At 41.4% G+C, this 27846-nt stretch overlaps 1 protein-coding gene and 1 long non-coding RNA gene across 2 annotated transcripts; both read right to left on the bottom strand.

Annotated features, from left to right (window-relative positions):
* Positions 1-4279: 4279 nt before the first annotated feature.
* Positions 4280-11786, bottom strand: arpc2 (actin related protein 2/3 complex, subunit 2). The gene is made up of 10 exons (XM_004066628.5): positions 11545-11786; positions 9511-9545; positions 9143-9255; positions 6918-6963; positions 6636-6822; positions 6434-6527; positions 5218-5344; positions 5042-5142; positions 4865-4965; positions 4280-4674 (listed from the first exon to the last, which is right to left on the bottom strand). Exons 1-10 carry the CDS (start codon positions 11616-11618, stop codon positions 4653-4655), a joined length of 900 nt encoding a protein of 299 aa, XP_004066676.1. The 5' UTR covers positions 11619-11786; the 3' UTR covers positions 4280-4652.
* An 8466-nt stretch (positions 11787-20252) lies between these two features.
* Positions 20253-21497, bottom strand: LOC111946479 (uncharacterized). Its single transcript, XR_013647562.1, has 2 exons — positions 21273-21497; positions 20253-20909 (listed from the first exon to the last, which is right to left on the bottom strand). It is a non-coding gene; the product is annotated as an uncharacterized LOC111946479 (long non-coding RNA).
* Positions 21498-27846: the final 6349 nt, after the last annotated feature.

Consider the following 27846-nt stretch of genomic DNA (forward strand, 5'->3'; position numbering starts at 1 on the left):
CTAGTGATCTAAAAGTGTTCCTCATGTTTATGTCCTAATGTTCCTGATGGAGCCTGTTCCTTCCTTGGAACTCACAGAATCTTCATCATCTGAAGGATCCTGGAGCTCTTCATCAGAACCAAAGTCCTCATATTCCTCCTCTCCCTCATATTCCTCCTCCTCACACTCTTCCTCATATTCCTCCTCACACTGCTCATCATTTGAAGTATTCCAGAACTCTTCATCATCTGAGAGATTCTGGAGCTCTTCATCAGAACTGAGGTCCTCATCGTCTTCCTCTTTATTCTCTTCATCTTCCTCAGTCAGTGAAGAGACAGAAACTTTCTTTTCAGTGATGAAGACTGTTCCTTTAATGGAATTCACAGACTCTTCATCATCTGAAGTATTCTGGAGCTCTTCATCAGAACTGAGGTCCTCATCATCTTCCTCTTTATTCTCTTCATCTTCCTCAGTCAGTGAAGAGACAGAAACTTTCTTTTCAGTGATGAAGACTGTTCCTTTAATGGATTTCACAGACTCTTCATCATCTGAAGGATTCTGGAGCTCTTCATCAGAACCAATGTCCTCATATTCTTCCTCCTCACACTCTTCCTCATATTCCTCCTCACACTGCTCATCATCTGAAGTATTCTGGAGCTCTTCATCAGAACTGAGGTCCTCATCATCTTCCTCTTTTTTCTCTTGGTCTTCCTCAGTCAGTGAAGAGACAGAAACTTTCTTTTCAGTGATGGAGACTGTTCCATTAATGGAATTCACAGACTCTTCATCGGGGAGCTCTTCATCAGATCTGATGTCCTCATTTTTGTCTTCATCCTCTTCCTCACATTCTTCCTCCTTTTTCTGTTGGTCTTCCTCAGTCAGTTCAGTGATGAAGACTGTTCCTTTAATGGCATTCACAGACTCTTCATCATCGGAGAGTTTCTGGAGCTCTTCATCATCTGAAGAACTTTGGAGCTTTTCCTCATCTGAAGTTATCCGGAACTCTTCATCTTCATCAAAACTGATGTCCTCATACTCCTCATCATCTTCCTCTTTTTTCTCTTGGTCTTCCTCAGTCAGTGAAGAGACAGAAACTTTCTTTTCAGTGATGAAGACTGTTCCTTTAATGGCATTCGCAGACTCTTCATCATCGGAGAGTTTCTGGAGCTCTTCATCATCTGAAGAACTTTGGAGCTTTTCCTCATCTGAAGTTATCCGGAACTCTTCATCTTCATCAAAACTGATGTCCTCATACTCCTCATCATCTTCCTCTTTTTTCTCTTGGTCTTCCTCAGTCAGTGAAGAGACAGAAACTTTCTTTTCAGTGATGAAGACTGTTCCTTTAATGGATTTCACAGACTCTTCGTCATCTGAGAGATTCTGGAGCTCCTCATCATCTGAAGTCCTCTGGAGCTCTTCATCAGAACTGACCTCCTCATCATTTTGGATGCCTGATGAAGAGGAGGATGAAGACTCCTGGAGGCTTGCTTCCTCCTGGTCTGTGAGGATGTTCCTGATGGACTCTGTCAGGTCCTCCTTGGTTTTCTGGAGGTCCTGGTTCTCCAGCTGAAGAACATCTGCTGCAGCCTTTTGCTTCTTGAACTCTTCCATCCACTCCTGAGCTTCAATCTCTTCCACTTTCAGGCGTGAGATTTCCGTGTCCAGACCTGCCTGCTGGTTCTGCAGGCAGCAGATGTCCTCCAGCATTCTGGAGTACTCCTCCCTCATCTGGTCTCTTTGGTGGCGTCGGTTCTGCAGCGTCTGACGTTCCTGCTGCAGAACCTCCGTTTGCTGCTGGAACTGCTGCATCTGGAGGTGCAGCTCTTGGATTGTTCCCTGGAGAGAGAGAGTTTCCTTCTCCATCCTCTCTCTTTCCTCTCTGGCGGCACAGACTCTGTCCTCCAAATCCAAATGAAGACTGACTTCCTGTTCCAGTCTGGAGATTTCCTCTGAGAGGTCAGAGTTGATCTGGACCGCCTTCCTGGTTTGAGCTTGGAGATGCTGACATGCAGATTGCATCTCCTCCACACCCTGAAAGGAGCGTTGGACTCCTTCCCGTCTCCTCTGCAGGTCTTTGGTTTCTTTTCTGAGCTGCATCAGCTCCAGGCTGAGTCTCTGGTGCAGCATGCGGAGCTGGATGGCGTCGTTGGGCTGCTCTCTCAGCTGGGACAGCTCTGCCTGCAGCTCTTTCTTGAGTTCCTCCAAACGGCATCGTTCTTCAACCATGGCGGGGAACTCTTCTCTCAGTTGGTCTCGCTCCAGGATTTCTGTCTGCAGCTTCTGAAGCTCCGTTTTCAGAGCGGCGGTCTCCTCTTCCAGAGCGTGGAAATGGTTGAACTCCAGCTTGTAGTCCATTTCCAGGACGGCTTGGTGGCCGACCTTTTTCTGCAGCTTCTGCAGCTCGGCTTTCAGAACTGCAGACTTCTTCTCCATGATTTTCCTCTCCTGTTTCACCCGCTCCTGCTCCAGTTTCAGCTCTTCGTCCAGCCAGAGTTTGGACCTCAGAGCCACCATTTCCTCTTTGCTTTCACGGATGTTCTCAGAGAAGGCAGCGATTGTCTGTCTTTCTGCCTCACATTTCTCCTGGATCTTCATCTGTTGCTGAACTTGTGTGTTCAGGGTCTGCAGGGATTTCAGCAGCTCTCGGTTTCTCTGAGCAGTAGCTTTCCTCTCCCTCTTCAGGTTCTTGCGGGTGCTCTCCAGATCCTTCACGTTGGACAGGTTTTTGCCAATCTTCTCCATCTGGCTGACCATGATGGAGTTCTGGGTCAGGATTTTCTGCGTACTTTGGCTGATTTCTTTCAGAGACATTTTCAAACTTTCTTTTAGAATTTCTGGAACTGTTCCTTTGCTGCTTTGAGTCTCTCTTGTCGCTTCTTCTCTTTCTGTATTCCCTTCCACTAGTTTCTCTCCAACCGATTTGATTCCGTGAGTTGCTCAGATGGTCTTATTCAAAGACTTTGGAGGTGAAGTTTCATGTTGTCATCTGACCCTGAATGACCTCATTACCTGCTAAACAGTCGTAGTCATGACGTCATATGCCGTCATCTGTCTGAATGCAACCTTTTCTGACGACATGTGAAGTGATCACAAACGTGATGTGACGTGCTGACAGACGTTATTTTATGGATTTATGAAGCGCTTCATGTTCACGCATGCGCGCTGCATGCGACCTTGTAGAGGAGCCGTCACACACACAGACAGCGCGCATGCGTGCTGACGCCGTTCCACCGGCGGCGAGAGGAATCTTTCATCACAGTATTGAAGCTTCTGGACGCTATCGATCAATATCAATACTACAGTGGTATCGATTGATTGATTTTGAAAAGCCCGCGTGCTGCCGTTATGAATCACAGGTGTTCAAAGGAACCGCCGAAGGTCTGCAGACTTCTTCCGGTTCTGAACCCGGAAGTCGCACCGGAGACAGACGGACGAGTTGAAGATATTATTAAAAATAACAATTAACGATAATAGGAAGGTTATAGACTAAAATAAAGGTTTCCAAATATTTTCTTATTCTACTGTAGAAACAATTACAGGAATTTATCAAAAATGCTCCAATTATCAACAAAAAAAATGTCAAATACCTTTAGTTTTATACATTTATGTCTACATTTGTGATTTAATGTTGTTTAATGTCCTCAGGTTGAATTAAATCTGGACCTGCTCCAAAGAAAATCCTGATTTTGGTGTTTTCCATCATGTTCTTTTATGATTTTTCTCATGATGGACATTTATAAAGAGAACTAAGGAGGTGATGGAGAGGAGGTCACTGAACAAGCTCTTATCCATCATGGACAACCCAGAGCATCCTCTCCACCCTGTTCTGGACAAACAGCGGAGCTCCTTCTCTAGAAGGCTCAGACAGCTCCGCTCCAAAACTGCCCGGTACCAGAAATCCTTCCTGCCAAATACGATAACCCTGTTCAATAATTCACAATGCAGAAGATAACATTTGCACATTTTTTTTTTCTCTTTTCTTTATTTTGCACATTTCTTTTGCACAACTCTTTACCTGCACTGTTATGTAAATAGCTCTTTAAATTATACCACATTTTCCTTGTTCTCTTTTTTTATTTTTATTTATATTATTCTTACTCTTTTTTTCCTGTCAGTTGTTATGGTAACGAACAAATTTCCCATGTGTGGGATCAATAAAGTATTTCTGATTCTGATTCTGATTCTAAGCTTCAAAGTGCATTTCCGAGGATTTCTTTCTTTAATTTGTGGTAAATCAGGAGCAGCTGAAAAAGATGGAATTTGTGACACAGAACCTGAATGGAAAGAGGCATCAAAGGAGTTGAAAGGAGCCAGAATTTTCTTCTGATTTATTTTGGACCAACAGTTCAGACGACATGAAAGCACAGAGAGGAAATCCTCTCACACACATGGACCCGTGTGTTCAGGGCTGAAGGGCGAGCCAGTACCAAATGGAGGAGAAATTCCTATCAAAAATGTTCATATATATATATATATTTATAATCTATTTATGACTAATAATTCTCTTTAGCTAAGCAAAGCAGAAAATGCCCTTTTTTCCATTTTTCATGAGCCTTTTTCCATGTTGGCGTTAACATGACGGAGCGTCAAACAGAGGAGAGAATGGAGGCTTTTTGGGAGGAAACGTGTGGAGGAGTCCAACGCGGCGCCGAGCTTCAGCGTTTGGGTCGGCCTTAACGGGAAAAGGTTTTTCCGCTGGAAACAGAGATGACAAAGCAGACGGTTAGCGGTAAATCAGCACAAACTCTTCCTCTATTCCAGCATTCTGGGTCAGAAACTAGAAATGTAGGAATCAGACACAGAAATGAGGTCCAGCTGATGTTCTCCAGAACTCAAATGCTCATCTTGGTCCTTTCAATCTTTGGAGTTTCTGCTTTCAACTCACGATATGGTCTTCATCTCCTTCTTCTCGGCGTCGGGTCGAGCCCGGTTCAGCACCTTCAGGAAGTCGGAGGTTTTGGCCCTCATGCGGGTGTGGATGTAGGCCTGGAGGGAGGCGACAGATCAGAGACCGGAGCCCCCACCTCACACAGGTGTCCCCCCACCCCGCCCCCCCGCTCACCTTGGAGCACTTGATGTGGTAGTGCAGGTAGTCCCTGAAGGTGTGGATGAGGTTGATGGTGTTGTCTCTGGCGTTGGCGTTGGTGTGGCGCGGGAACAGCACTGCGGCAGACAGACGGCCAGCGTCAGTCAAAGGTTACCAGAGGTCAAGCGGGCCGAGCGGCGCCCGGAGCTCACCGAAGGTGATGTATCCGATGTTGTCCCCGACGGCGGCGTCCGTGTCCTTCAGCTCCAGAGGAGGCTCCCTGTGGCTGAAGAGCACCTGGGGGGCCGTGTGGCTGGCCCTGCGGCCCTCCTTGAACTCCTGGAAGCAGAAACATCCAGTGGGTCCTTTCTACGCGTCCTCCATCAGGTTCTCATCAGCCTCTGGCAAATCACGGCTCAACAGGGCCACAAATTTGAAGCTTTTCCCCGAATCAGCTGATTCACGGGGATCGGGTCAACAGCTGAAGATTTACGGCGTGTTGAGGAGTCCGTGTTACTTAGGTGTGAACTACTTACAGAGTTAACTACGGTGGCCCTGAAGTACAAACGCATTTAAAAAAAAAATCATAATGCAAAAACATTATTCAAATCAGAACAATTAAGAAAGATTTTAAAAACCAAAAGTAATTTTCAGTAATGAAGTGTGAACCACAAACATGAATGTTGTTCCTGCCGACCCAAACAAAGCTGCTGCTGTCAAAGAACATTTTCATTCAGGAACTTTCTGGATCTGCTCTGAACTAATCACTGAACTTTAATGACTTCCTCTTCTTTTGGGTTGAAATTTCAGCTCTGATGATGATGATGATGGTGACGCCGTTTTTATCCAAAAATTAAAACCTGTGTGGCTTCTAGGGCACAGAGTCTCTTCAGAGCAGCATTAGAAATTCACCTCTGAGTTGTGGGAGGAATTGTTGTTGCAGAGTAAGCCTGCCACTACTTCCCATCATCCCTTTGTTCCCACTAGCTTACAGCCTCTCACAACCTGACATTAGCGGTAGCAACATCAGATCCATCCATCCATCCGTCCGGTTCTGATCCAGATTCCAGCTCAGAGCAGGAAAACAAAGACGTTCATGGATCTGTTGGTCTGCAGGTGGATGATCAGAATGGAGCAGAGCAGGAAGACTGTGGAGGCCAATTGGTGTTTGTACACAACTAAGAGCTTTTTCAAATGGCTTTTTTTCATCCTGATTCACAAAGATTTAAATAAAGAAACACTCAGAAATGCAGGGTTCATCCCAGTTTCATTCCTTTTCCTCCATTGTGGGGAAAAACGCTACCAGAACGTGTTCAAACAGCAGCACCTCATTGGAGTGGGTCTTTAAAGAGAAGTAAAACCAGTAAAAGGATCTTTGAAAACACCCAGATGACTAACTTCCTGCGATCTGGCCCCGCCCCCACTGACCTGCATGAAGACCTTCCCGATGATGACATCGTCGTCGTCTTTGAACACGGTGCTGAACACCACCGTCACCCGGTCTTTCTTGGCCTCTACATACCTGAAGCAGCCATGGAGAATTTGTCACAACCAGTTCTTTAGGGACATTTCTGACAGAGAACGTCTTCACGGCGTGTGAACTCTAAGCATGTTCCACACACAGACGTACATGGACTCGTCGTCCCTGTAGTGCACCACCGCCCTGCTCTCGCCCTCTCTGCCTTCTTCCTGGAACTTGAAGTACTTCTCGAACACCGAGGCGAAGCAGTTCCTCTTCAGCATCCCCGCCTGGTGGATCACGTCGTCTTTGTTGGCGGGCAGGGCCTCCAGGTCGTACAGCAGAGACACGTTGTAGCCTGAAAGCAGCAGCGGCGGGCGCCGTTAGTGCCGGCGGCTTGAAAGGGCGAGCAAAGACAGACGAAGACCTTCATCACGGACTGTAAGAACTCACCGGCTTCTGTTGAGACCAGGAAGTTCCCATAGATCCTCTTGAGGAGCTGAAATCAGGAAGAGATGTGGGCTTTAGGGAACGACGCCCCATCATGTTATTCAGCTTTAATTATAATAATAATACAGAGGAAGAAGAGAAAATGGATCTGCAGCCAAACAGACCGAAACAAGAGAGGAAGATGAGGGTTCACCTTCCTCTCTGAATTCATGGCTGTCATTCACTGAATGCTTTTCATGATTCTCCATTTCTGTCCATGTTTGATGAACAAATAAAGTCATTTCAGTTCCCCTCCTCCGTTTCCATGACTACAGAGCTTTAACCCACACCGGGCTCAGGAATCTATCACCCCGTGGAACTCTGACCAATCAGAGACCTGGATTTGCCTGAGAGATTTCTGTTTTTACAGCAAACGTCATGTAAAATTCAGGTGTTTGTGGAACAGAATGAAGCTCAGCTGCTGCCTTCTGTCCATGTAGGGAAGAGGACACAAAGTGCAGCTGAACACACAAAAGACGAGTTTTTCAAATAGATTTTTGAATTGTTTTGATTTTTATTTCTTGTTTTAGATCTTTTAGAAAAATGTGTACATTTTTATTCTATTTATGCACATTTAATCTATGTTATAAGACATAAAAACACTTTGTTCTCAATTTTCTTTATTTCACAGCATTACCTTATAATTATAATTATACAATTGCTTAAGTAATTGCATGTATTTTTTAATCTTAGTCAGGATTTTTCTAATGAAAATAATCCAAATATATTTTAGATAACTGATCTGCATTTTCTATGTTGATTTCCATAATATAGTTTTGTCTATTTTTTACATAATAATGAAGTAATTCTTCTTTGTTATGTGATTTATTGATACTTAAGGATTCTTAATTCTGTCTGATGAAAGTTATGAACCAGATTATGATAAATAATGTCATAAAATGGTTACGGTAGAACAAGACTATTTAAGTTTAACTATTTGATATGTATATTTATATAAATGTATAACTGCTGATCGTAGTGTTTTGAGCATTATTCTTATTTGATTGCTTGAAATAAACCATTTCAAATCCAATCAAATTTTTGTGGAATTAATTGTGTTTTTCGTGCAGTTTATTGTGGGTTTTGCTTTTTTTAATGTCACGACCATCATTAAAACGTCTGCTTCCTTACATGAAACTCAATTACAGAAAGATTCTCAGACAGAATCTTTAAAAAAATAAGACGCTCTGGCTGAGGGACGAGCTTCTCCTCCTCCTCATCCTGTACCAACGTCTGCTGCTCTTTTTTTCATTCCTTCACTTTAAGCTGTGTGGGAAAACGTTGGACGGCAGCCAAACCGCCAGCAGAGCGCCTGCGCAGCTCTCAGCCGGCACTTCCTGTGCTGAGGTGACTCACTTCCTGTTTCAGCGTCTGCTTTCTTCCTTACATGGCAGCAGGGCGGCTGCAGTGAATGAATACAGAACTTCTGCTGGATAAATATGAATTCAGAGGAGAATTTCACATTTCTGTGGGCTTTTATCTGCTGACAGGAAGAGCCTCTTCAGAGAGTTTCTAACTTCCCTCAGCAAATATTCTGGTCTTGGTTCACTTGTTGCTGCTTGTTCCTTTGTGAGGTTTTAACTTTGTTTTTCTGTTCTGTGTGGAAACTCATATTTTAAGCACAACATTTATAGAATTGGTTTCATTAGCTGACGGTTTATCGTTCTGCTGAATAGTCTCTGAAACCAGAAGCCACAGAGTTTTTCATGTTTATCCTTTGATTTGATGTTTTTAATTGATTGTTTTTTAGGATTATATTTTTTTAAACCATGTTTATCCATGTCTTGAATGTCAAGATCCTCTAAAAATAAAATGATTGATGGAGTTCTGCAAGGAAAAGCTGGGTTTTTATATATTATATGTTTAAACAGAAGAAAGTAAACTTTAAAAACCAGATTTTCTAATTTGGTTTCAGCTCTATAAAAATGGAAACTATGAGCCAAAGATGTTGAGTCTGTAATCAGTAAGACCCTTTCAGCACTCCTCTGCTGTAAACATCTCTGCTTTTAAGGTGGATTTTTGTCACAATCGTCTGATTGGTCAGATTTAAACTTCTTCTGCTCAGCTGGATGTTTCGTTTGAGGTTCCTCAGCTTTAGCCGACCTCTAACCTTTTCTGATTTCTGCCTTTTTGCTATTTTAGATTTCCTTCTTAAAGGATGTTTGTGAGCTGCTGGGCTCCTCGTGTACCTCATCGGCGCCGTGCTCCTGCAGCTCCTTGTAGAACTTCAGGGAGATGCTGACCATCAGTTTGGTCTTGTCCCCATTGGGGTTGGAGATGTGGTACAAGACGCCATCGAAGTCTGCAGGAGTGAAGAGCAGCGTTAGTCGTGCTGGAAGGGTTTCCTCTGGACTCAGTAACGCTAAAGAAACAAAGTCCTCATGCACGACTGCAGACGCACGAGTCACAGCAACCAGCAGAACCAGAAGAAGATGCTTCCAGAACTACAACCTGTGAAGCTTTCAGCACTAAAGATTCAGAGACGTTCTCTGGGAACTCCAACCGCTCTGCAGAGGAGAAATGTAAGGACAGAAACCAGGAAGTAGGAAAGGTTTACCTGCAAAAGTCACATCGACAGCTTCTGGTTTGGTTCTGAAACATAAAGAACACGAAGAAAAAATGAAATGAAAAAATGAAGGCGAAGCTGCAGCGAGACTGAAGGAGAACAGGAAGTTGTAGTCCTTAACATTCAATTTACTTTTAATATGCCTCTCCCCCTAAGTATGACCTGTGATATTACATCTTTTATAATTATTTTAATGTTTTGTAATGGATGTAGCCTTTTTTTAATCAGTTGGTATTAAATTATTTTAATTGATCAGTGAACTACAAAAAACCCATAAGGACACATGTCCCATAATGCATTGTTTTGTAGTCTGTAGGGCAGCTTTCAGTCAGTTCAGTACTAAGTTTCTATCTGCGTTCCCTCAGGTTGGGGTCTTGCTTCCGCCCCTTTCTGGTGATATTTTTGTTTTGATTGACAGGTGATGTTAGAGCAAAAACAAAAATATACATCTCACACCAGGTGATCTGTGCAGCGTTGAGTCCACCTGGGTGATCTCAAACACACTTATTGTGCATCTTGGCTGCACCTATTTGGTGTCACCAACATGAATTTCCATCCCCTAATGTTTACATACATTTAAGTATTGTTTGAAACTGTGAAATGACCGAAAGGTTACTACGGTAATCACTTTGTTACTAAAAACTTTTTTTTTATTCTGAATGTATGGTATTTTCTTTACTATTTGTACTGTCATGACAGCGATGGCGATGTCAGTTTACCTCGTTGTTGCATCTTCAAAAGTGCAGAATAAAATGTGACACTGAATTTAAAACAGCACATTGTAATTTCTGCATCTATTATTAAAGTATTTATTCGTAATACAGTGGAAATTAGTAGATTGGTTAGCATGTTGATTTACAGTATGCGCCCCTAAATTTTCTGGTTGTGCCCCAAAAATTTTCAGTTGGGGGCCACAGGGCTCCTAGTGAAAAAAGTTAGTCTGGAGCCCTGGGTCTGATTCTGCAGCTTCACATCAAACCTCAAAGCTCAGAACAGAGACTGACTACTTCATTTTCAGCATCACCACAAACAGAAATGAACTCTTCAATCCGGTAATAATAACTGAAACTTCTCCAACGTTTTGCTCTGAGATGTTTGTGGATAAAGTCAACTAGGAAGTACATAACAGAGGGCGATATTGTGACGATCATGTGACACATCGAGGCTTTTCAACTTTTAATTGCAGGTCATCCTATAGTTTTCATGAAATTACCTTAATTAGTTTGTAATCATTTTTTTATACAATACACTTCCACGGTGGGTTAAAAATATAAAGTCTGTTTTCCAGGTATAAAATTACTTCACACATTTTATTAAATGCACTAACACACTAGAAATGGTAGAAAACCCCAGAAAGGCCAAAACCCAAATGTTTCATCTGTCAGACTGTGTTGTTTTAGCGGGGATCCTGCAGGGACTTGTTCATGTTTGGATGCTGCAGGCGGAAGCAGCAGAAGCAGGAATGCGGAAGTAAAAAAAAAACAGCGCTTTAATGTAATTAAAAATATGTGGGGAAAATACAAATATGTGATTTTACGGGGGGAACGTATATTCTGAGATTATTGACTCAATTAGAAGTAATTAAAACAAAAAGGTTTATTGCAGATAATATTAATAAATTCTGTATGCCTTTACAGAGTTCCATTTTGCACAAAACAGACTCAGAGCAGGAAATTACACGTTTAAAAATAATAACTATAGGCAATGAAAAAAAATAAAAACAAAATGAAATGATTACTAGGTAAAGCGCTAGGGGAGGGACTAAAAAAATGGGGTTACAAACACGGTGATGCACGCCCAGCGCAGTCAGTCAGTCACACCCCAGCTGGAGGCAACCAAGAAGGCAGAAGTAGCTACCAGCGTTAGCATGTAACGAAAAAAATCTAAATAGGACTATAGAAGCCAGTTTTGATCAGCGGCAGGGTGGTGTATTGCATCAACTGTTATTTAAAGACGTGCCTTTGGGGGGAAATGCGGAAGCTAGCTCAGTTAGCCGAGCTAGCCAGGTGTAACAAAGATCCTCACCCGTTTGATGCGCCGTCAAACTTCAGCGTCAGCGTCTCTTCGATGATGCGGTTGTTGACTTCTAACAGGATCATTGCCGCTCACGGTGACGAGGAGGGATGGGGGCAGAAAAAAGCAGCGATTTGGTCGCGTTTTCAGTCAAATTCTGCAGTTTTCCCTTCCTTTCACAAACGACACCGTCCAAGCTACTTCCGCCCGCTGCTTCCGCGAACAGAGTCTTCAGGACCCCGTCAGATTTAGGTGGCTAAAACACTGCCTGCAGAAGAGATGGCTACTTGCACTGAGGAGAACCTACAATTAATGCATTGCATTTTGCATACAAAGCATTACACATATGCCACAGAATACAAATTAATTTCTTTGTAAATTAATGTTTTTTTATTTTTAATGTAAAAGTTTCAATATTTTTACGAGATGTAGATAGTATCAATTATGATATGCTGGATGACCCCCCCCCCTTTTTTAAATAAACGATTGATTTACCTTACTTTGAACAACAATAACAACATTACCAGGAATAACGATCACCATAACCTAACATCAACAGCATATATAGAACATAATAGGAAAATAATAAACAGAATACACACACACAAAAAGATTTTTTAACTACAAAATATAAACATTCCAAATTGTTTAATAATTTTTACGTTTATATTTCTTTACAAAACCAAATAATTTCAAGCCATTCTTCTTTTTCATATCATTGAGTGATTGAAAATAAAAATAGAGCTCTTTATGGAAAGTATTAAAAAGGTCTTTAGTCTTCAAAATCTTTTTTTTTTGTGAATATAAAAATTTCCTTGCAATGTACGGACATTAAGAACAATATTTACTGGTCTATTAGATGTTAGCACCCCGAATAAAACATTTTTTGCATCTAAATGAACTGGAATTGCAATTTTGGAAGATTTCCAAAAGCAGAACTCTTCTCAAAAGGTTTTTATGTGACTCCTCAGTTAAATAATCCACAGTCTCAATGACCTTTGAACAAAAACTGCAGCTTATATATATATATGCTGGATGATTTGTCAAGTTTTTGTTTACAACAATGTTAGTTTAAGATGCAAAAATATTCACAACAGTTTAGAAACAAATCACCTTCTTTACCCACTGTCTCACATTTGATCAACACATTTTTTTCATGGTGTAACTGTATTATAAAGTTTTACTTATTTAAATATTTTGCATTCTTTTAGCTTACCAAGTGGTAATTTAAAAAAAAAGAAAGAATAATTAGATAAGTTTGAGATTTCATGGCAGCTGCTCTTTTCAAATGAGCAGGAAAAGCTATTCTACTGCCCCTAGTGGAATGATGAGGAACTACAGGTCAGAAGTTATGATAAAAAGTTATCTCATGCTACTTAAGTAAAAAAAATGTGTTCAATAAAGGGTTAAAGTGACAAGAGGTCAAAATACTTACATTATATGTGTATGTTAATAGTTCTACACAACCAGGGTTGTTGGAAGTAACTGTTAGAAAAGTAATAGGAAACAGAAACACCTTTGTTTTTCCTGTAACCAAGTGCTACAAGGTGCTACTATGGAATTGTTCTGACAATGTTTAGCTTGTTTATTAAAGCAGATCAGCCGCGCACAATGGAATTCAGCAAAAACCCGACACATGAACCAATAATGATTTGATTTATTGAAGAGAATGAGATAAAACATGCAAATATATGAATCACATTTCAGATATAAAGTAACAAACTGAAAAGAAAATGAATAAAAAGTTCACATATATGTTAGAAGATGAGGGTATCTTCTTGAAGAAATGGTTTTAGACTTTTTCAGGTGGCTATAGAAAGTACGGGCTGTGCTCATTTCTCAGTGCTTAGAGTTCATCTGATGCATTTCTAAAGTCCAACAACGTTCAGATTATTTATTCTTTTACCGTCTGTGGTTGATTTATGTAGAAAAGTTTCCAAATGTGGTCAAATCCTGTCAGCTCAGAGTGAATTATGAACTCTCACATCATCTGAAAGATGAAATTCAGTTAGTTCAGATTAGAATGAGACGTGGAAAATTATTTTTACTATAGCTGTAGTTTCTCTGACTGTAAATAAAAGCACAATTACAGTTTGAATCTTTATTGTTTTTGCATTTAAAGACAAAATAGGCTACAATAGTTTGGTCTTGTCTGCAAAAACACAAGACACTGATTCGTTTTTGTGTCACTTTATAGTAAATTTAAAATGAACTGTTGTTATTTTCTCTTTAAAGTTCAAGAGAAAAAAAGCCTTTTTCAAAATATGAAATAGTTTATTACTTTTCACAGAGGTTTACACGACTTCCTTTCAAAATAAAAGACACCCTAGGCTCATCCCAATAGAGTTAAAAAAAAAGATGTATTTGATTTTTTTTTTTGCTCTTAAAATCATTTGATTTGTTCAAAAATAGAAATTTAGTTTCTAATCCAGTGTTTGTGAAGGACAGTACTGCTTACTTACTTCTTACTTTACAGTTACTTTTTAAAACTCAGACCTATGGAGCCCCAAGAGCAGATCCAGACCTGCAGATCCAGACCTCTGGTCTTGAAGAAAATCCAGTTTGTCCTAAAGAAAACTCGCTTTTTACAGCCATAAATCAAACACTACAATGACTGAAAAACGTCAAACCGCCCTGCAGGAATGTGGTTTGATTGACACGAACAGATTCCAGCCTCAGCGTCAATCCTGCTGAAAGACGTCAAGAGAAAGCTGTCAGAAGAGGATTTGGTTCAGTTTCATGCTGACAAACCTGGACAGTCTGCAGAGAAAAGCGATTCTTCTGCTTTCAAGGATACAAACCAGCAGATCCACTACAATTAATGCTTGAAATCAAATCAAATCTGTGATTTCCACACAAGAATAGGTCCATTTATTCAGAGTTCTTCAGGTTTCTGGACCGTCTACTTGACCTTCTTAAAGATTTGAAACTTTGTTGTTTTGACTTTTACAGTCCAGAGTTTTGTTCCTTAAAGAGCTAAGAGCAAATTAATATTAAAATGAGTCCATAGAAATAATTGACAATGGAAAAACTCGACTAAAGACTCAAGAAAACTCAAATTTCTCTGTAATTTTGGTTCAACTTTAAGATGTTTATTTAAATTTCCATAAGGTTATTTAGCCATTAATTGGCATTTTTTTGGAAACAAAAATGAAGATTTATTTATAAGAATAATTGCTAGTTAAGCCAACTTAAGATTCTCATTTTGTTCTAAAAGGAGTCATTTCCACTGTTTATTCTAGTTTTGTGTCACTTTATTCAAGATAAACTAGGATTAGGAGCATAAAACTTCAAAATATGAACTACTAATTATTATTAATGGGCCAATAATAGGGGTAATTTTATCTAACAGCTTTTTTAGCCTGTTTTTCCCCCTTTTAAAGTTTGTGTGGAACCAGATTTGGATCTTTTATAACATTTATTGTTCAGATCTGCATAAATAGATCATAAAGAACCACTTTCTAGGGATTTTGTTCAGAAGATTATTTTTAGGCGAGCTCTGTTTTCTTTAGAGCTTCTTGAAGAGCAGAAACCGCCCGTCTGCAGAGCAAACACAGTTTTTCAAATGTGCAAAAGATTCACCGGATGAAGCTGAAGCACTTCAAGCTTCTAGAATTAAAAGGACAACAGATTCTTCCGGTTTTCTCCAAAAAACACTTAAAGGAAAAACACATCTTCATCTTAAGTCTTTGACCGCTCAGAATCGAGTGTCTGATCAGAAATGACACCAACCCAAACGTGAACTCCTTTCCTGCCCTGCGGCGGCATGAAATGTTCCCTTTCGCTTTCTTTGGTGGAGTCAAACCTTTTCTCTCTGCATAGGAATCTCATGCATTTCCGCACATAAACAGGCAGAGACGGGATATTTTCTAACTCACCTTCAAACCTGGTTTTTAAAAATTCACTGAAGCAGAACAGAAATCCGACAACGGATCAGCAAACATAAGATTTAGGCTCTTCTCTTTCATAAATCTGTGCTGCAGACCGACTCACTTCAGGTTCATGACATCAAAAGGTGGAAATGTTATTAATATTAGCTTTCACTGAACCATCAGGTTTACCATAAATGTTTTATTTGTTTTATTCATTCAAAGATGTTGGCATTTCATTTACACCACAAGGTTCTACTTTCCATTACATTTGAAACAATAGGAAATAATTTAGACATATTTTGGCACAATACCTGATAAGTAAAAGGAACTGATATAGCAGACTCTTATTTTGGTAAATCTGGACTACAGTTGATCCTCTAATGACTGATTTAGCTTCACTGTGACCATGCTGTCTTTACGTAGGGATGCTTCTGGATTTGGACTTGGACTTTTCTGCCAAATATTCGAGTTTAATGAAATTGTCTGTCAGTAAAATATGTTGTTTGAGGCTGCTACTCTTCATAACAACCTGGTTTCTTCATTTAACACGTTCTGGCTCCTCAGTCACAAACTAGTCATTACTGACACGGTTTCTCTTGACCCCATGACCCTTCAGGAAGTCTTCATTTAAATCTGAGATGCTCTCAGTGCTCAGAAGAAAATACATTTTTGATTTTTGATATATTTAATGACCATAAAACCATCAACCAACCTGCAGAACTGTGGTTTGTTAAAGGAACAGACTCCAGCCTCGGCGTCCCGCTGACGGCCCCTAACGGTTGTTAGGAGAACATCTGAGCGCGCTCAGTTTCATTCTGACAGACGATAGTCTGCAAACAAAGCAGATTCTTCCCCAAAGCAGACAAAACCGGCCGATCCAGAAGGGAAGAATTCTGGCGTCCAGAACAGACAGGAGTTCATGTGTTCCTGACTCTCTGTTTGAGAAACTGAAGCTGAACAACAGAAAACATCTGCTCCTCCAGCCCGGCGGGCCTGCTGCCTCTGGGACTGACCCACGCAGGGCGGCTGGACCAGAACACAGCGCTGCTCAGAACCTCAAGACCCACCTCCATGTTTTGAACATGTTCCTGTGGCATTTTTCAAGATCGAGATTCATTTATTTTGTCATTGTCAGTGAAAACAACAAAAATGCGTTTGGAGCATCGACAAAAGTCAGTCAGTTCAATTCACCAAAGAAATACCCAAAAAATAAATAAATAAATAACCATTTCTGATGTTGGAGGTCATACGTTCAAAAAATGTCAGTTTTAAACTGCATTTCTGAGTATTGCAGGTCTTAGTTTTCCTGGTCTGAGCTGGAATCTGGATCTAAACTGTTCGGCTGGATAAACACGACATTGCACCAATAGCATTGGGTTGGGGGTGTGGCTGTAAGCTGGCAAGAGAGCGTGTAAACTAGGGGCGCCCAAATCCAACCCTGCCTTATCTGCTGCTGATCACCTGATCAGGTGTGTTTATCCAATAATGGCAGGACGGTTGGAAAACATGTGGGACACCGGCCCTCCAGGCCTGGATTTGGGCACCTCTGGTGTAAACAAGAGGATGATGGGAAGTGGGGCCAGTATCACTCCGTGCCAATGGTCCCGCCCACATCTCAGAGGTCAATTTCTAATGCCGCTGTCCTAGAAAACCCCACAGGTTTTTAGATTTAGGCTAGAAACGACATCGTCATCTTTTAAACACGAAAACTTGACGGAATTGAGCTGCAGAGCAGGAGAATGTTAAACGCTAACAAACAGCCCAGATGATGGTACCAGAGAAACATCCACCGCCATGAAGTGCCTGCAGACGCTGGATCTGGAGGACATCAGGTCACATGACCCATTGTTCACCGCTCTCCAACTGGACTCTAATGTCGTTTCTAGACTTTTGCTCAGTTTTTCAGCCCCCAAAACTCTAAAAAAACACACAGAAGACCTCTCTGTGCCAACAGGGGCTGGGGTTGGCATCATCACCTCAAGAATCCCCCCCCCCTCTCATAAGGCTGAGGACAGGCGCACCAATCTCTGAGAGACGGGTACGGACCCCAGAAGAAGACCACCACAGCATCCCCCACTGACCATCAACAGCGCTGCTGTGGAGACACGTCCTTCGGTGTGGACTCTGCTCCTGGACTACCAACAGGAGAGCCCTCAAAGTCTTTATTAGGATCATGACAGGAGAGGATCAACTATTTATTGGTTGTTGTTTTTTTTGGTTTGTTTTTTTATGTATCAGTATATTTTTCCTGAATTTTTGTCTTTGAAAATCATAGTGCTATTTGGTCATTGTCTTATTTCATAAATAATGTTATTTATTTTATTAAAAGAATCATGAATGAATGAAACTTTATTCATACAGCACTTTACAACTCGTTGAAGGAACCAAAGGGCTTTACAATAAAAAAGAGATCTAAAATGGGAACAAAGGTTTTCAACTAAAAACTCTAGAATATTCTGTTTTAGTTGCCCTGTGATTGTCACATTGGGTTTAATTCCCATGTGTCAAAGCGTCCTTGGGTTAGACTCTAGACCTCTTGATGCTCCTGGAGAACGGAGGAGGAGATCGGAGGATCTCTGCAGAGAGAACGTCTGTCCTGCTTGACACATGTAGCGTGTTTCTCATGAGGACTCGGTCAGAGAACTGGCTACATTGCACGTCTGTCTTTTCTCCACACCTTCTCTCTGCAGAGATCCTCAGATCTCCTCCTCCGTTCTCCAGTTTCTCCTGATTTCTTCCCAAACTCTTGGTTGGAGCCCGGCTGGGTTTAAAGGAGAACATGCAGAGGGAGCTGTCCGGATGGTGGTGCTGAAACCTTCTGGAGGCTGAGACACAAAGACATCAGCTTGAAATGTTGAGCATGAAATCAGAAATCCAGTGAATGGATGACAGAGAAAGACGTTCAACATGAAGGACATGGACATTTGTTAAATAAAGTTGAACAATCAGACACTAAAAAGGTATGTTGGTCAGGACTTTCACAATAAAACAAATAATTAAGAAGCATGTCTGTTTTTCAAAATAAAATAGTTTCCAGATCAACACGCTGCAGAAAAATCCTCTCTCATTGTGTGAGGCAGAAAGGCGGGAACTTTTTTAGAGAGAGAGAGAGAGAGAGAGAGACATTTATGTGGGTTATGCTAAACACACAAACTTAAAACATCAACATAAACATTGAACAACATGAACAGAAAAAGGTGTCTGGTGAAGCCAAGGCTTCTATCTACCTACAAATTGATAAAACCTAAATAATAAAAGTAGAAAAAACAAAAACACTTCTCTAAATTACTTCACAACCAACAGAGTCTCAGTCCAGAAGGTATTTGGATAGATTTGAAATGCTCTTCTTGTCGGTCGTTGAATGGAAAGTGTTGACGTTTGTTCCAGGCAGCAGATTTGAATATGCAGCTGTTTGGCGCCCTCTCGTGGCAGTCACCGGTAACTGCAGCTGCTGTGCCTCCTGCAGGTTTGATTCCCGTCGGCCGATGGAAAATGATGCGGAGGAACATTTATGTTTATAAAGCAGAAATGACGTCAGCGCACGTTAGCCGTCTGTGGCTGCAGATTGTGGAAACTAAATTATGGGATATGTTGGCATGTATAAATGCACACAAACATCCCGCCGAATATTTTTTTTCTTTTTCTTTGACATATTCAGGCTTTTTTTAACAAACTTTATTGTACATGATGTCATTTTACAAGGATTCACTTTCAGGTTTGCAATAAGAACATCATTGTAAATAACAAATACACACATGTATAAATCTACTTTAAATGAAACCATGTCATTGTAATTTTCAAAATAAAAGCATGTTGTTCAACAGAGTTGTACTTTTCTAGCCGCAGACGTTTTTAGCGTTTGAAAAAGTTCTCATCTGCTCCAAAACAGCCACCAAAGTGTATTTTGGAGATGTAGCTTTCAGCCTTAAAGGAGGCGGTGCTGTCATGGTGTGGGCTTTCCACTCTGGGATCTGTTTGTTCCCAAAAAGCATCTCAAAGCCATGAGGACTTTTCTGAACTTCCAGTCCCACACAGACACATGAGTTGGTTTGGTTCTCCTGTGTTCTGCAGCAGAGACGTTTTCCTAAACTTGTTGATGACTAAAGTTCTGCTGGGATTTTTCCTCTTCCAAACAGAACCAGAACCTTTTGTAGAGCTGCTTGCTTCAGTGTGTAGAGGAGTGTTTGATTCTCACATCTGGATCTATTTTGGCTAAAGGTGCTGTTTGCTCGTCCAGAACATCCAGCAGCTGCAGCTCTGCAGTCTGCCAGCAGAGGGCGCCCTTCCTGAAACTCTAATGCATCAGGTGTGGAACATTGATGTTAAAACACGGAATGATGAACTAAAATACCAGAGTATGAATGAAAAAAACACACAATGAGGATTTAAAACCACATCAAACATCACAGATTTAACACTGAAACAGTTTGATGTTGAGAACAAATTCATGGACTTTAGAGCTTTTTGTTTTTCTACATTTAGTCTGACATCCACAAAATAAAGAAACATGTGGGATTTAGTTAGAAAATGGACATTTATGGACATAAATGAGCAAAGAGTAGGAATAAGTTTCTGAGACATTTGAAGGACATTTCTTTCTGTTGGTGGAAGTCAAACATGTTTCCATCAGAAAAGGAAAGTTTCCACTAGAAATGACAGGATTGTAATCTGTTAGTGGAAGTGAGGTCATTCTAAGCCTCCACAGCTTTCTGCAGAGTTTAAAGGTTTAGACTCATTCCTGCAGGTTTATTGATCCATCATTGGGACCAGAGATACTGGCTCTACAGAAGTCCTAGTTCTGAACTGATCAGGATTCCAAATGTGGGTCAATAACTGAGTCCTTGTGAGTCAACTTGATACTTTTATTGATGAAAGCAGAACTCCTCTTTGTTTGGAGTTGGAGCAAGCAGAGTACAGGAATGCAAACTGTGAGCAGCACAGAACAGGATCAGCTGATCTAGATAAGCGGCTCTGCTGCAGTAAAGCCAGATGTTCAGTGGGATTCAGAGAAGGTCAGCAGGACATTTCACTGTCGCCTCAGGAATCCAGACATCAGAAACCAGGCTCTGCTATGTAACCACCAAAGTGAACAGGCCGGTTGTTGTTGTCACACTGGACCAACAGCTTCCTGTTAGTCAGGAGAATGCCTTCATATTGGCAGTTGGGTTTCTTGGCATCGTTGTCCTTCAGTTTGCAGTTGATGAGTGTGAACATTTTCTTGCTCTCCATCATTTGACTTTGACTGTTTAGGGTTCCCTCACTTGTACAGATTTTTTCGACTTCAGCCAGGTCAGAGGCAATGAAAGTGTTGATTCTTTTACAGTTGTTGTTGTCGTAAATGTTCTTGTCTCTTATCACTGAGTCACATTTGTTGTTTACCATTGTTACCATGTCTGTCATGTCTTTGTCTATGTGCTTCCTGCAAAAACGTTCATATGTAGCCAGAGATGAGTCAGCAAAGAGCATGAGGATCAGCAAACAGCTCAGCAGGATCTTCATGGTCACCTGGAAGCAGAAACAACAACATCTGTTGGTTTTTCAACTTTTCTACCAAAGCAGCTGCAGATCCTCAACACTTTCTTCCAGAAAGCGTTTAGCAGAAACCAACACGTCTAGAGATCCTAATGGGACCAGGATCACAGTGATGGATGGCGTTTCTGCAGAAACCATGACATTCCTGGAATTCCCTGTTTCATCCCCAAAGAAGGACCAGGACCTTCTGTTCTAAACGTCTGTCTGTCTCCGTTCAGAAGAAGGAACCAGCAGATAAAGCAGTTTTCTAAGGACACTTTCAAAGTCCCTCAAACTGAAAGGTCTGAAAGGAACTCCAGACTTTCTGGAGAGTGAACTGATGGCTGATGGTCTCACCCACAGTCTCTGGTTCTTCAGGAGCTTCAGAACGGGATGCTGGACCCACGCTGGTTCAGGCAGGAGGACCTCTGAGGCGTCAGCTGCTGAAGGTCTTCAGTCTCTGAAGATCTCACAGGCTCTTTATAGAGAGCAGACGGACAGGAAACGTCTGCAGGGACTGATGCAGATCACAGAAAGGGAAGGGCTGCACTGTGGTTAGCGCTCTTGCGTCACAGCAAGAAGACCTGAACCAGAACAACAATGCGGGACCTTTCTGTTGGAGTTTGCATGTTCTCCCCGTGCATGTGGGGGTTCTCTCATGGGGTCTCCAGCTTCCTCCCACCGTCCAAAAACACGTTTCATAGGTTAATTGGCAACTCTACAATGTGAGTGTGTATAGGAGTGTGATTGTGACCCTGCGACAAACTGGTGATCTGTCCAGGGCGTCCCCTGCCTTCCCCCATAAGTGGCTGGGATAGGCTCCAGCAGCCCGTGACCCTGAAAGGGAATAAATGGAAGAAGATGAATGAAGGAATGAATGAAAGAAAGGGGAAATGAATAGCATAGATCCAGATAGAAATGCCTTTATGGTCACTGTCCACTTGGACATTGAAGAACTTCCTGTTGAAATTGTTTTCTTACATTTATTGTTAGAATTTCTTTACTCTTTTCTTCTCATTCCACTTCAGATCATGACATGAATGCTTGAGTGACCATCTATGGTGATGTGTGAGCTGTTTAGTTGTCAGAGTTTGTTTTAAAGGAAAGAAATGCAGCCACAGTGACATTTCACACCTTTTTAACAACAGCGAGGTGTGAAATGTCACTGTGGCTGCATTTCTTTCCTTTAAAACAAACTCTGACAACTAAACAGCTCACACATCACCATAGATGGTCACTCAAGCATTCATGTCATGATCTGAAGTGGAATGAGAAGAAAAGAGCAAAGATATTATAACAATAAATGTAAGAAAACAGTTTCATCTTTATTCCCTGTTTATGATATATTTGCTCTAAAATAACATGACTGAAATATTCCTTCTAGTTCAGATCTTCAGTTAACGGGTCATTCTATGATCAAAGTAAACGTCCACTCAGGGGTCATGTGAGACAGAATCCTGCTGAATCCTCCAGCTCCATGTCTTCAGTTTGGTCTCCACCAGAGTTAACCATCAGAGGCTGCAGCTCTGCTGGAATCGCTGTGGAGGGGAGACGATTGCACAAAGAACACAGACCAGAATGCAACAACATCCCCAGAGGTCAGAATGGCAGCAGATCCAGCTACAGACTCCAATGAGGAAGCTAGCAGTGAGCGGTATTCCCCAACACTCACAGCCAGGAGTCCCACATGGTGGGATCCACCGGAATGTTCTCCTTTCTGACCATTCAGGGAGTGACGTCCTTCAGTGGCCGTGGTCAGACTGCCGTCTGAGGCCGTGTTGTTGTCATTTATGGACATTTTTGGTCAAATTGGTTGGTTTTCTTGTCATGCCATTGTTTAGTTGCTGTCATGTTTTTTTCACAGTGTTTTTCATTTTCTGGTGTTTGTTGCTGCATTTCTTTAGGAGCAGTGTTGTCTACTAGTGTTTGCTCCTCCATCACTAATGTTTGTGTTGGTTTGTGAGCTGCTTCTTTTGCTGTTCTGTCTGCAGATGTGTTGTCCAGTGAAACTGCGTCTTCTCCTGTTGTGTGTGTGCTGCACATTTGCATGCTGCCAATGTTTTCTGTAACTTGGAGCAGCTGTAGCAGGATTTTAGGGTGTGGAACAGGTTTACCAGCAGAGTCCCCCCCCCCATACTGAGTGAATGTGAGTCCTGTAGAAAAGTGTTTGTGTAAATCGTGACGTCTTTCTCTTTCTTTATCTTGCACGCTGCAGCTAACGCTACTAAGTCTGCTGAAAGTGAGAGAGGAGAGCTTCAGCTTCTAGAACTCTGTTGTGTTACCACAGTGGAGCCTGTTTGAGTCTCCCAGTCATTTTTAGAGTTGAACCATCTACTAAAGCACCTCTCCTTTCTCTCAGGCCTGATGTTTTCAGTCTCTCCTGCTTTAGCAGTTTGTTCTGTTCCACCCTGACAGTCATGCTGTTCACCGTCTTCCTGCAGGGGGACGAGTGGAGCTGGACTGAGTGTTTCAACCTTCTGTTTTTAGATGAAGCCGTGACAGAAATGTGACCGTGCACTAAAGGTGTGGCGCTGGGCAGAGAAAATGTCAGTGAGTGTGCAGCAGCAGAGCAGCAAGCGCATGTGGAACTTTCCGTGTTCATGGATGACATCACACTATGGCTGCAGCGGCTTCAGCAGACAGAGATGCTGCAGCCACTGCTCACACACAGGGAGGTAACACACACTGTCCAGTTTAACCCTTGTTCTATCCTAGGCACTTTAACATTGGGAGTTGGGTCATCTAGACCCACTAGACAGAGCTCTGAACCTTTTTTCTTCAATGATTTGTGATCTTCACTGGTGTCCATGGATTACATGAAATCTTTCCACCTTTATCCACCTTTGTCATGGTGGGGAGAACACGTCAGTGTAAGGGGGGGGTCATAGTTAAGCTGCTGGCTTCAGCTTAGATCCATGCTGCTGTGCTAGGAGAGACGTCCTAAACGGATCTGTTTCCACCATTTGGATCCATTCTTTGCTAAAGCAACATTTGATGCTAACGCTTGTTTTATTGGACCAAATGCTGTTTCTGCTTCTTCAGTCCACTTCAGAGGAGATCATTTCTAGATCTTCCTCATATTTAACTTTTTTCTTTTTTTTGGGGAGGGGTGGGGGGGCTGTTGTTTCTGCATAGTTTGACACCCAGCTGTGGCAATAGTTGGTTAGGCCTAAAAATGACATCATTTGTTCTTTTATTTGGGGTTCAGGGGCCTGGAGGATCACGGTTTCTCTGTCTTCCAGGATGGAGCGTCCTCCTGCACTGAGACCGGGAGCCAAATACTTGACCTGTCTTCTCCAAAACTGCAGCTCATTTCTGCTGCTGACCTTGTGGTCTTCAGCTGCTAAGTGTTTCAACACACCCAAAGAGTCCATTTAGCATGTTTCCTCATCTGGAGAGGACAACACAACATCATCTGCATACAGGAGGATTTGGCTTCCTCCAGGTGGTTGAAACCTGCTGGTCATCAGGACCTGAGAGGAAATAGTAGGGCTCTCACAATACCCTGGTGGTAACTTGTTAGGGGGGGTCCACAGTGTAATAATAGTGGAGGTCCCCCTTTCCCTGCATCACAACAATCCATCTTTTTGATCCTCACGCTGATGCCTTTTCTCCATCATTTTGTTGTCCAATCAGGAAGGAGTGCTTATCTTAGCATCAGAATTCCATCACGTCCTCATCCATTTGCTGGACTTTCTGCAGATTTTAAACGGATCATTTCCAATGGTGGCCATCTGGGTCCTCAATCCCATTTCTTCTTTCAGCATCAGCTGCACTCACTCTTCCTGGATTCAGCTGTAGAGGTCAGTTTGGGACCTGTTCTCTGCAGTGGTCCTGCATGCTCCTGTGTCACACACAAATGCCCTTTTCTTTCCATTTATCAATAAAGTTATTCCAGGATAGCTCCAGAATAAAGTCATTCTAAACAAAGCTGCTAATTCAACACCATTTCCTCCTCCTCTGTCATTTCTACAGCATCCTCATCTCATCATCACTTTCTCTTCTCCATCCAGTCCTGCTTGGTGAAATCCTCCCAGATGTATCTTTTCAGCTTGCAGGGACAGATTCATGATTCAACTCATTTATTGTTCTTAAAAAATTTAGAGACTTGATTGTGTTTGACTTTTGTAACTGTACAGCTTCCTTCAGTGTTTTGAAATAAAATGCATTATTATTATTAAAATGTATTTTAGATTTTTTTACTGATAATTTGATCATTTTTGATAAATTCCAGGAATTCTTTCTACAGTAGAATCAGAAAATGTTTGGAAACTTTTATTTGACTCAAAAACTTCCTTCTTATGATCATTAAATGTTTTTTTTTACTATTTCTTCAGCATAAACTGGTCCGTCTGTCTCCAGAAGTTCAGAACTTTGGGCGGTTCCTGTGAACATCTCTGCTTCATGACGGCAGCTCCTGAATGACCCTGATGAAGAACTGTAGTTTGTCTGTAGTTTGAAGGCTGTTCTCTGCCCAGCAGCTGCTCACAGGACACTCATTTATTTCAGCTGGACACCAAGAAACAGCTTTAGGAAACTGATAAGGAAAATATGAAATGTAAAACATGGAGACTGCAGAATGACAGTCGGTCCAGTCGTTGGTACCGGTTCAGAGTAGCAGCAGTTACAGTTGTGTGTGTGTGTGTGTGTGTGTGTGTGTGTGTGTGTGAATGAACATCTGTTTTTCATTTATTGACCAAAAAAAATACTGAAAATGTTTTGAACTCTTCTGGTTTCTACATTTGTTCTATGATTGTTGTTCAATAAAAATGTGTGTATTTTATTCCACGTAGAAGTTTGTTGCTATAATGTTTAGAGAAATGTGAAACGATTGTGATGGACTCCCAAAAGGAGAGAAATCAAAGTGACGGCAGCACATGCAGAGTTTCCCTGCAGTGTGAGGATGTTTGTAGTGTTCTCACTGGTCTGATGTGTCAGTAGATCCAGTTTGTGTTAATGTGGTTTTAGGTCCAGCAGCAGGATCCCACCTCTGGGAGAATTGTCTGCTGTCTGTTGGTCACTTTTCTTGGTTTTCTTCATTTTTTATTCTTCATTTCTTGTTGTTCCTGTTTAGCTCACAGTCTCAGTCACTCTAACTCAGGGGTGGGCAAACTACGCCCCGCAGGCTGCATCCGGCCCGCCTCCATGTTTGGTCCGGCCCACTGAACAATATCAGAGACCCATGTTTTTTATTTTTATCTGAACACACGATGAAGAAGTGACATTTTCTTACCCCCTTCTGCAGTCTGTGTCCCGATCTGAAACCCTCTCAAATCTCTGTCTAACAGAACAGAAGACAGTCTTCCTTTTCTACGTCGCAGTTTATCTTTCCCGGTTTAGCTCATTCTTTAGCGATTATACTACTGCAGCAGCTGCAGAGGATGTGATGAACAGGTGAACAGGTGGAGAGGAGAAGCAGGTGGAGAGGCGGGGGGGGGCTTTTTGCTTCAAACTCTGTTAGAGATGGAAACACGGGCGTCAGATATAGACGCAGGTTTCACTGCAGGAGTTGAAGCAGATATTTTCTCTGGGTTGATCTTATGAACTCAAACATTTATTTAATTTGTTTTATATCTACATCATGACAGCAATATGTCAAAACATTGCTGTTTATTTTTCTTTAAATAACTTATTTTTTCATGTATTTTACTCTTCAAGTTGGAAAAATGTATCAAGTAAAATGTTTTGTTAAAAAAAAAACAATATTGCATAATGAGGAAATAAAACCCTTTATGTTCTTAATTTGTTATTTATTTATCGTCCTTCAAAATTATCCATAAGAGTGTAGCTGTCACAAAATATGTTTTAATTTTGTAAATGTTCCATATGTTCAAATTTTTGTGACTCATTGCTGACCCCTTGTGGTGAACTGAAAAATTGACTGTCCATGTGAGGGCACACAGTAATATTGTTTCATTATTTTGTAATTTTGTACAGTGTTTTTCCTGATCATATCAAAGAACTTAAGGAGCAGCTATAGTGAAAAATGTTATTGATGTTCTAAGTTACTTGTTATTAGTGTGTTACTTGATGCCTTTTGAATTTTGTTATTGTTGAACATTTAAAGATAGTGATTTGTCAATACTGTTCTGATGATGACTACTGAAACTTAAGAATTAGAGGTAATAATTAATGCGTTACAGTCTGAAAATGCTCAACTGGAAGAAAAGTTAAACAGTGTTTACCTTGATGAGTCAGAAAAGGAACAAATTGAGGTACGCATAGGAGAGATTTGTGCAGACCTGGAAATACACAAAATCGAAATACAACCAGGTTCTCATGCTGACCCGCAAGTTAGACGTTCTGAAAGAGAGAAACGTTTGACTGAAAGGATGTTTGAGTTGAAGAAAGATGAGTTGATAAAGAGAGAGAAAAGCTTTTTGTCAACTTACATGCAGCTCAAGGCAGAAGTTCTAAACTTGAAGTGCAATGCTCCAAATCAGAGCTAGTTGAGAGAATTCGTTCGATTGAACAGTCTGAATGTGAAGTCAAACATCATTATGAGTCAATACGTGAAATCACTGCACCGCCTCAAGACATTAGGAGGAAAATGGACAGTTGTACATCAGTCTCTGCTGAAGTCATTCTACTGTTGAAAAGGCGTTATGCAGACGTAGACAAGGAGTTTGACGCTGAAGCAGTAAAAGAATCACTTCAGAAGTTACTCCAAAGACAGGATGCGAAGTGGATATATGGCTCAACCGTATCAACAGCAGAAAAGAGTCAGCATGATTTAAGTTCTCAAAGCAGTCATGTAACAGCAAAAAGGGCAGAAGCTGCTGCACACTTAGCAGCAAAAAGGGCTGAAGTTCATCGAGAAATTGAAATATCCTCGCAGAGACGGGAGATTGTTGTTCAACAAGAAAGGCTAAAAATGTTGGAAATTCACAGAGATCTTGAGGCAATCGAAGCAGAATATAGTGTGTATGTC

This window comes from Oryzias latipes, chromosome 2, assembly GCF_053564925.1.
Source record: "Oryzias latipes strain Hd-rR chromosome 2, Olatipes_Hd-rR_3.1".
Taxonomy (NCBI): Eukaryota; Metazoa; Chordata; class Actinopteri; order Beloniformes; family Adrianichthyidae; genus Oryzias; species Oryzias latipes.

Coding starts and splice junctions, on each gene's coding strand:
- arpc2 (XM_004066628.5), bottom strand. CDS start 11,618: ATGATCCTGTTAGAAGTCAACAACCGCATCATCGAAGAGACGCTGACG. Junction 9,256..9,510: donor TGTCGATGTGACTTTTGCAG/GTAAACCTTTCC, acceptor TCACTCCTGCAG/ACTTCGATGGCGTCTTGTAC. Junction 5,143..5,217: donor CATCGGATACATCACCTTCG/GTGAGCTCCGGG, acceptor TGTCTGCCGCAG/TGCTGTTCCCGCGCCACACC.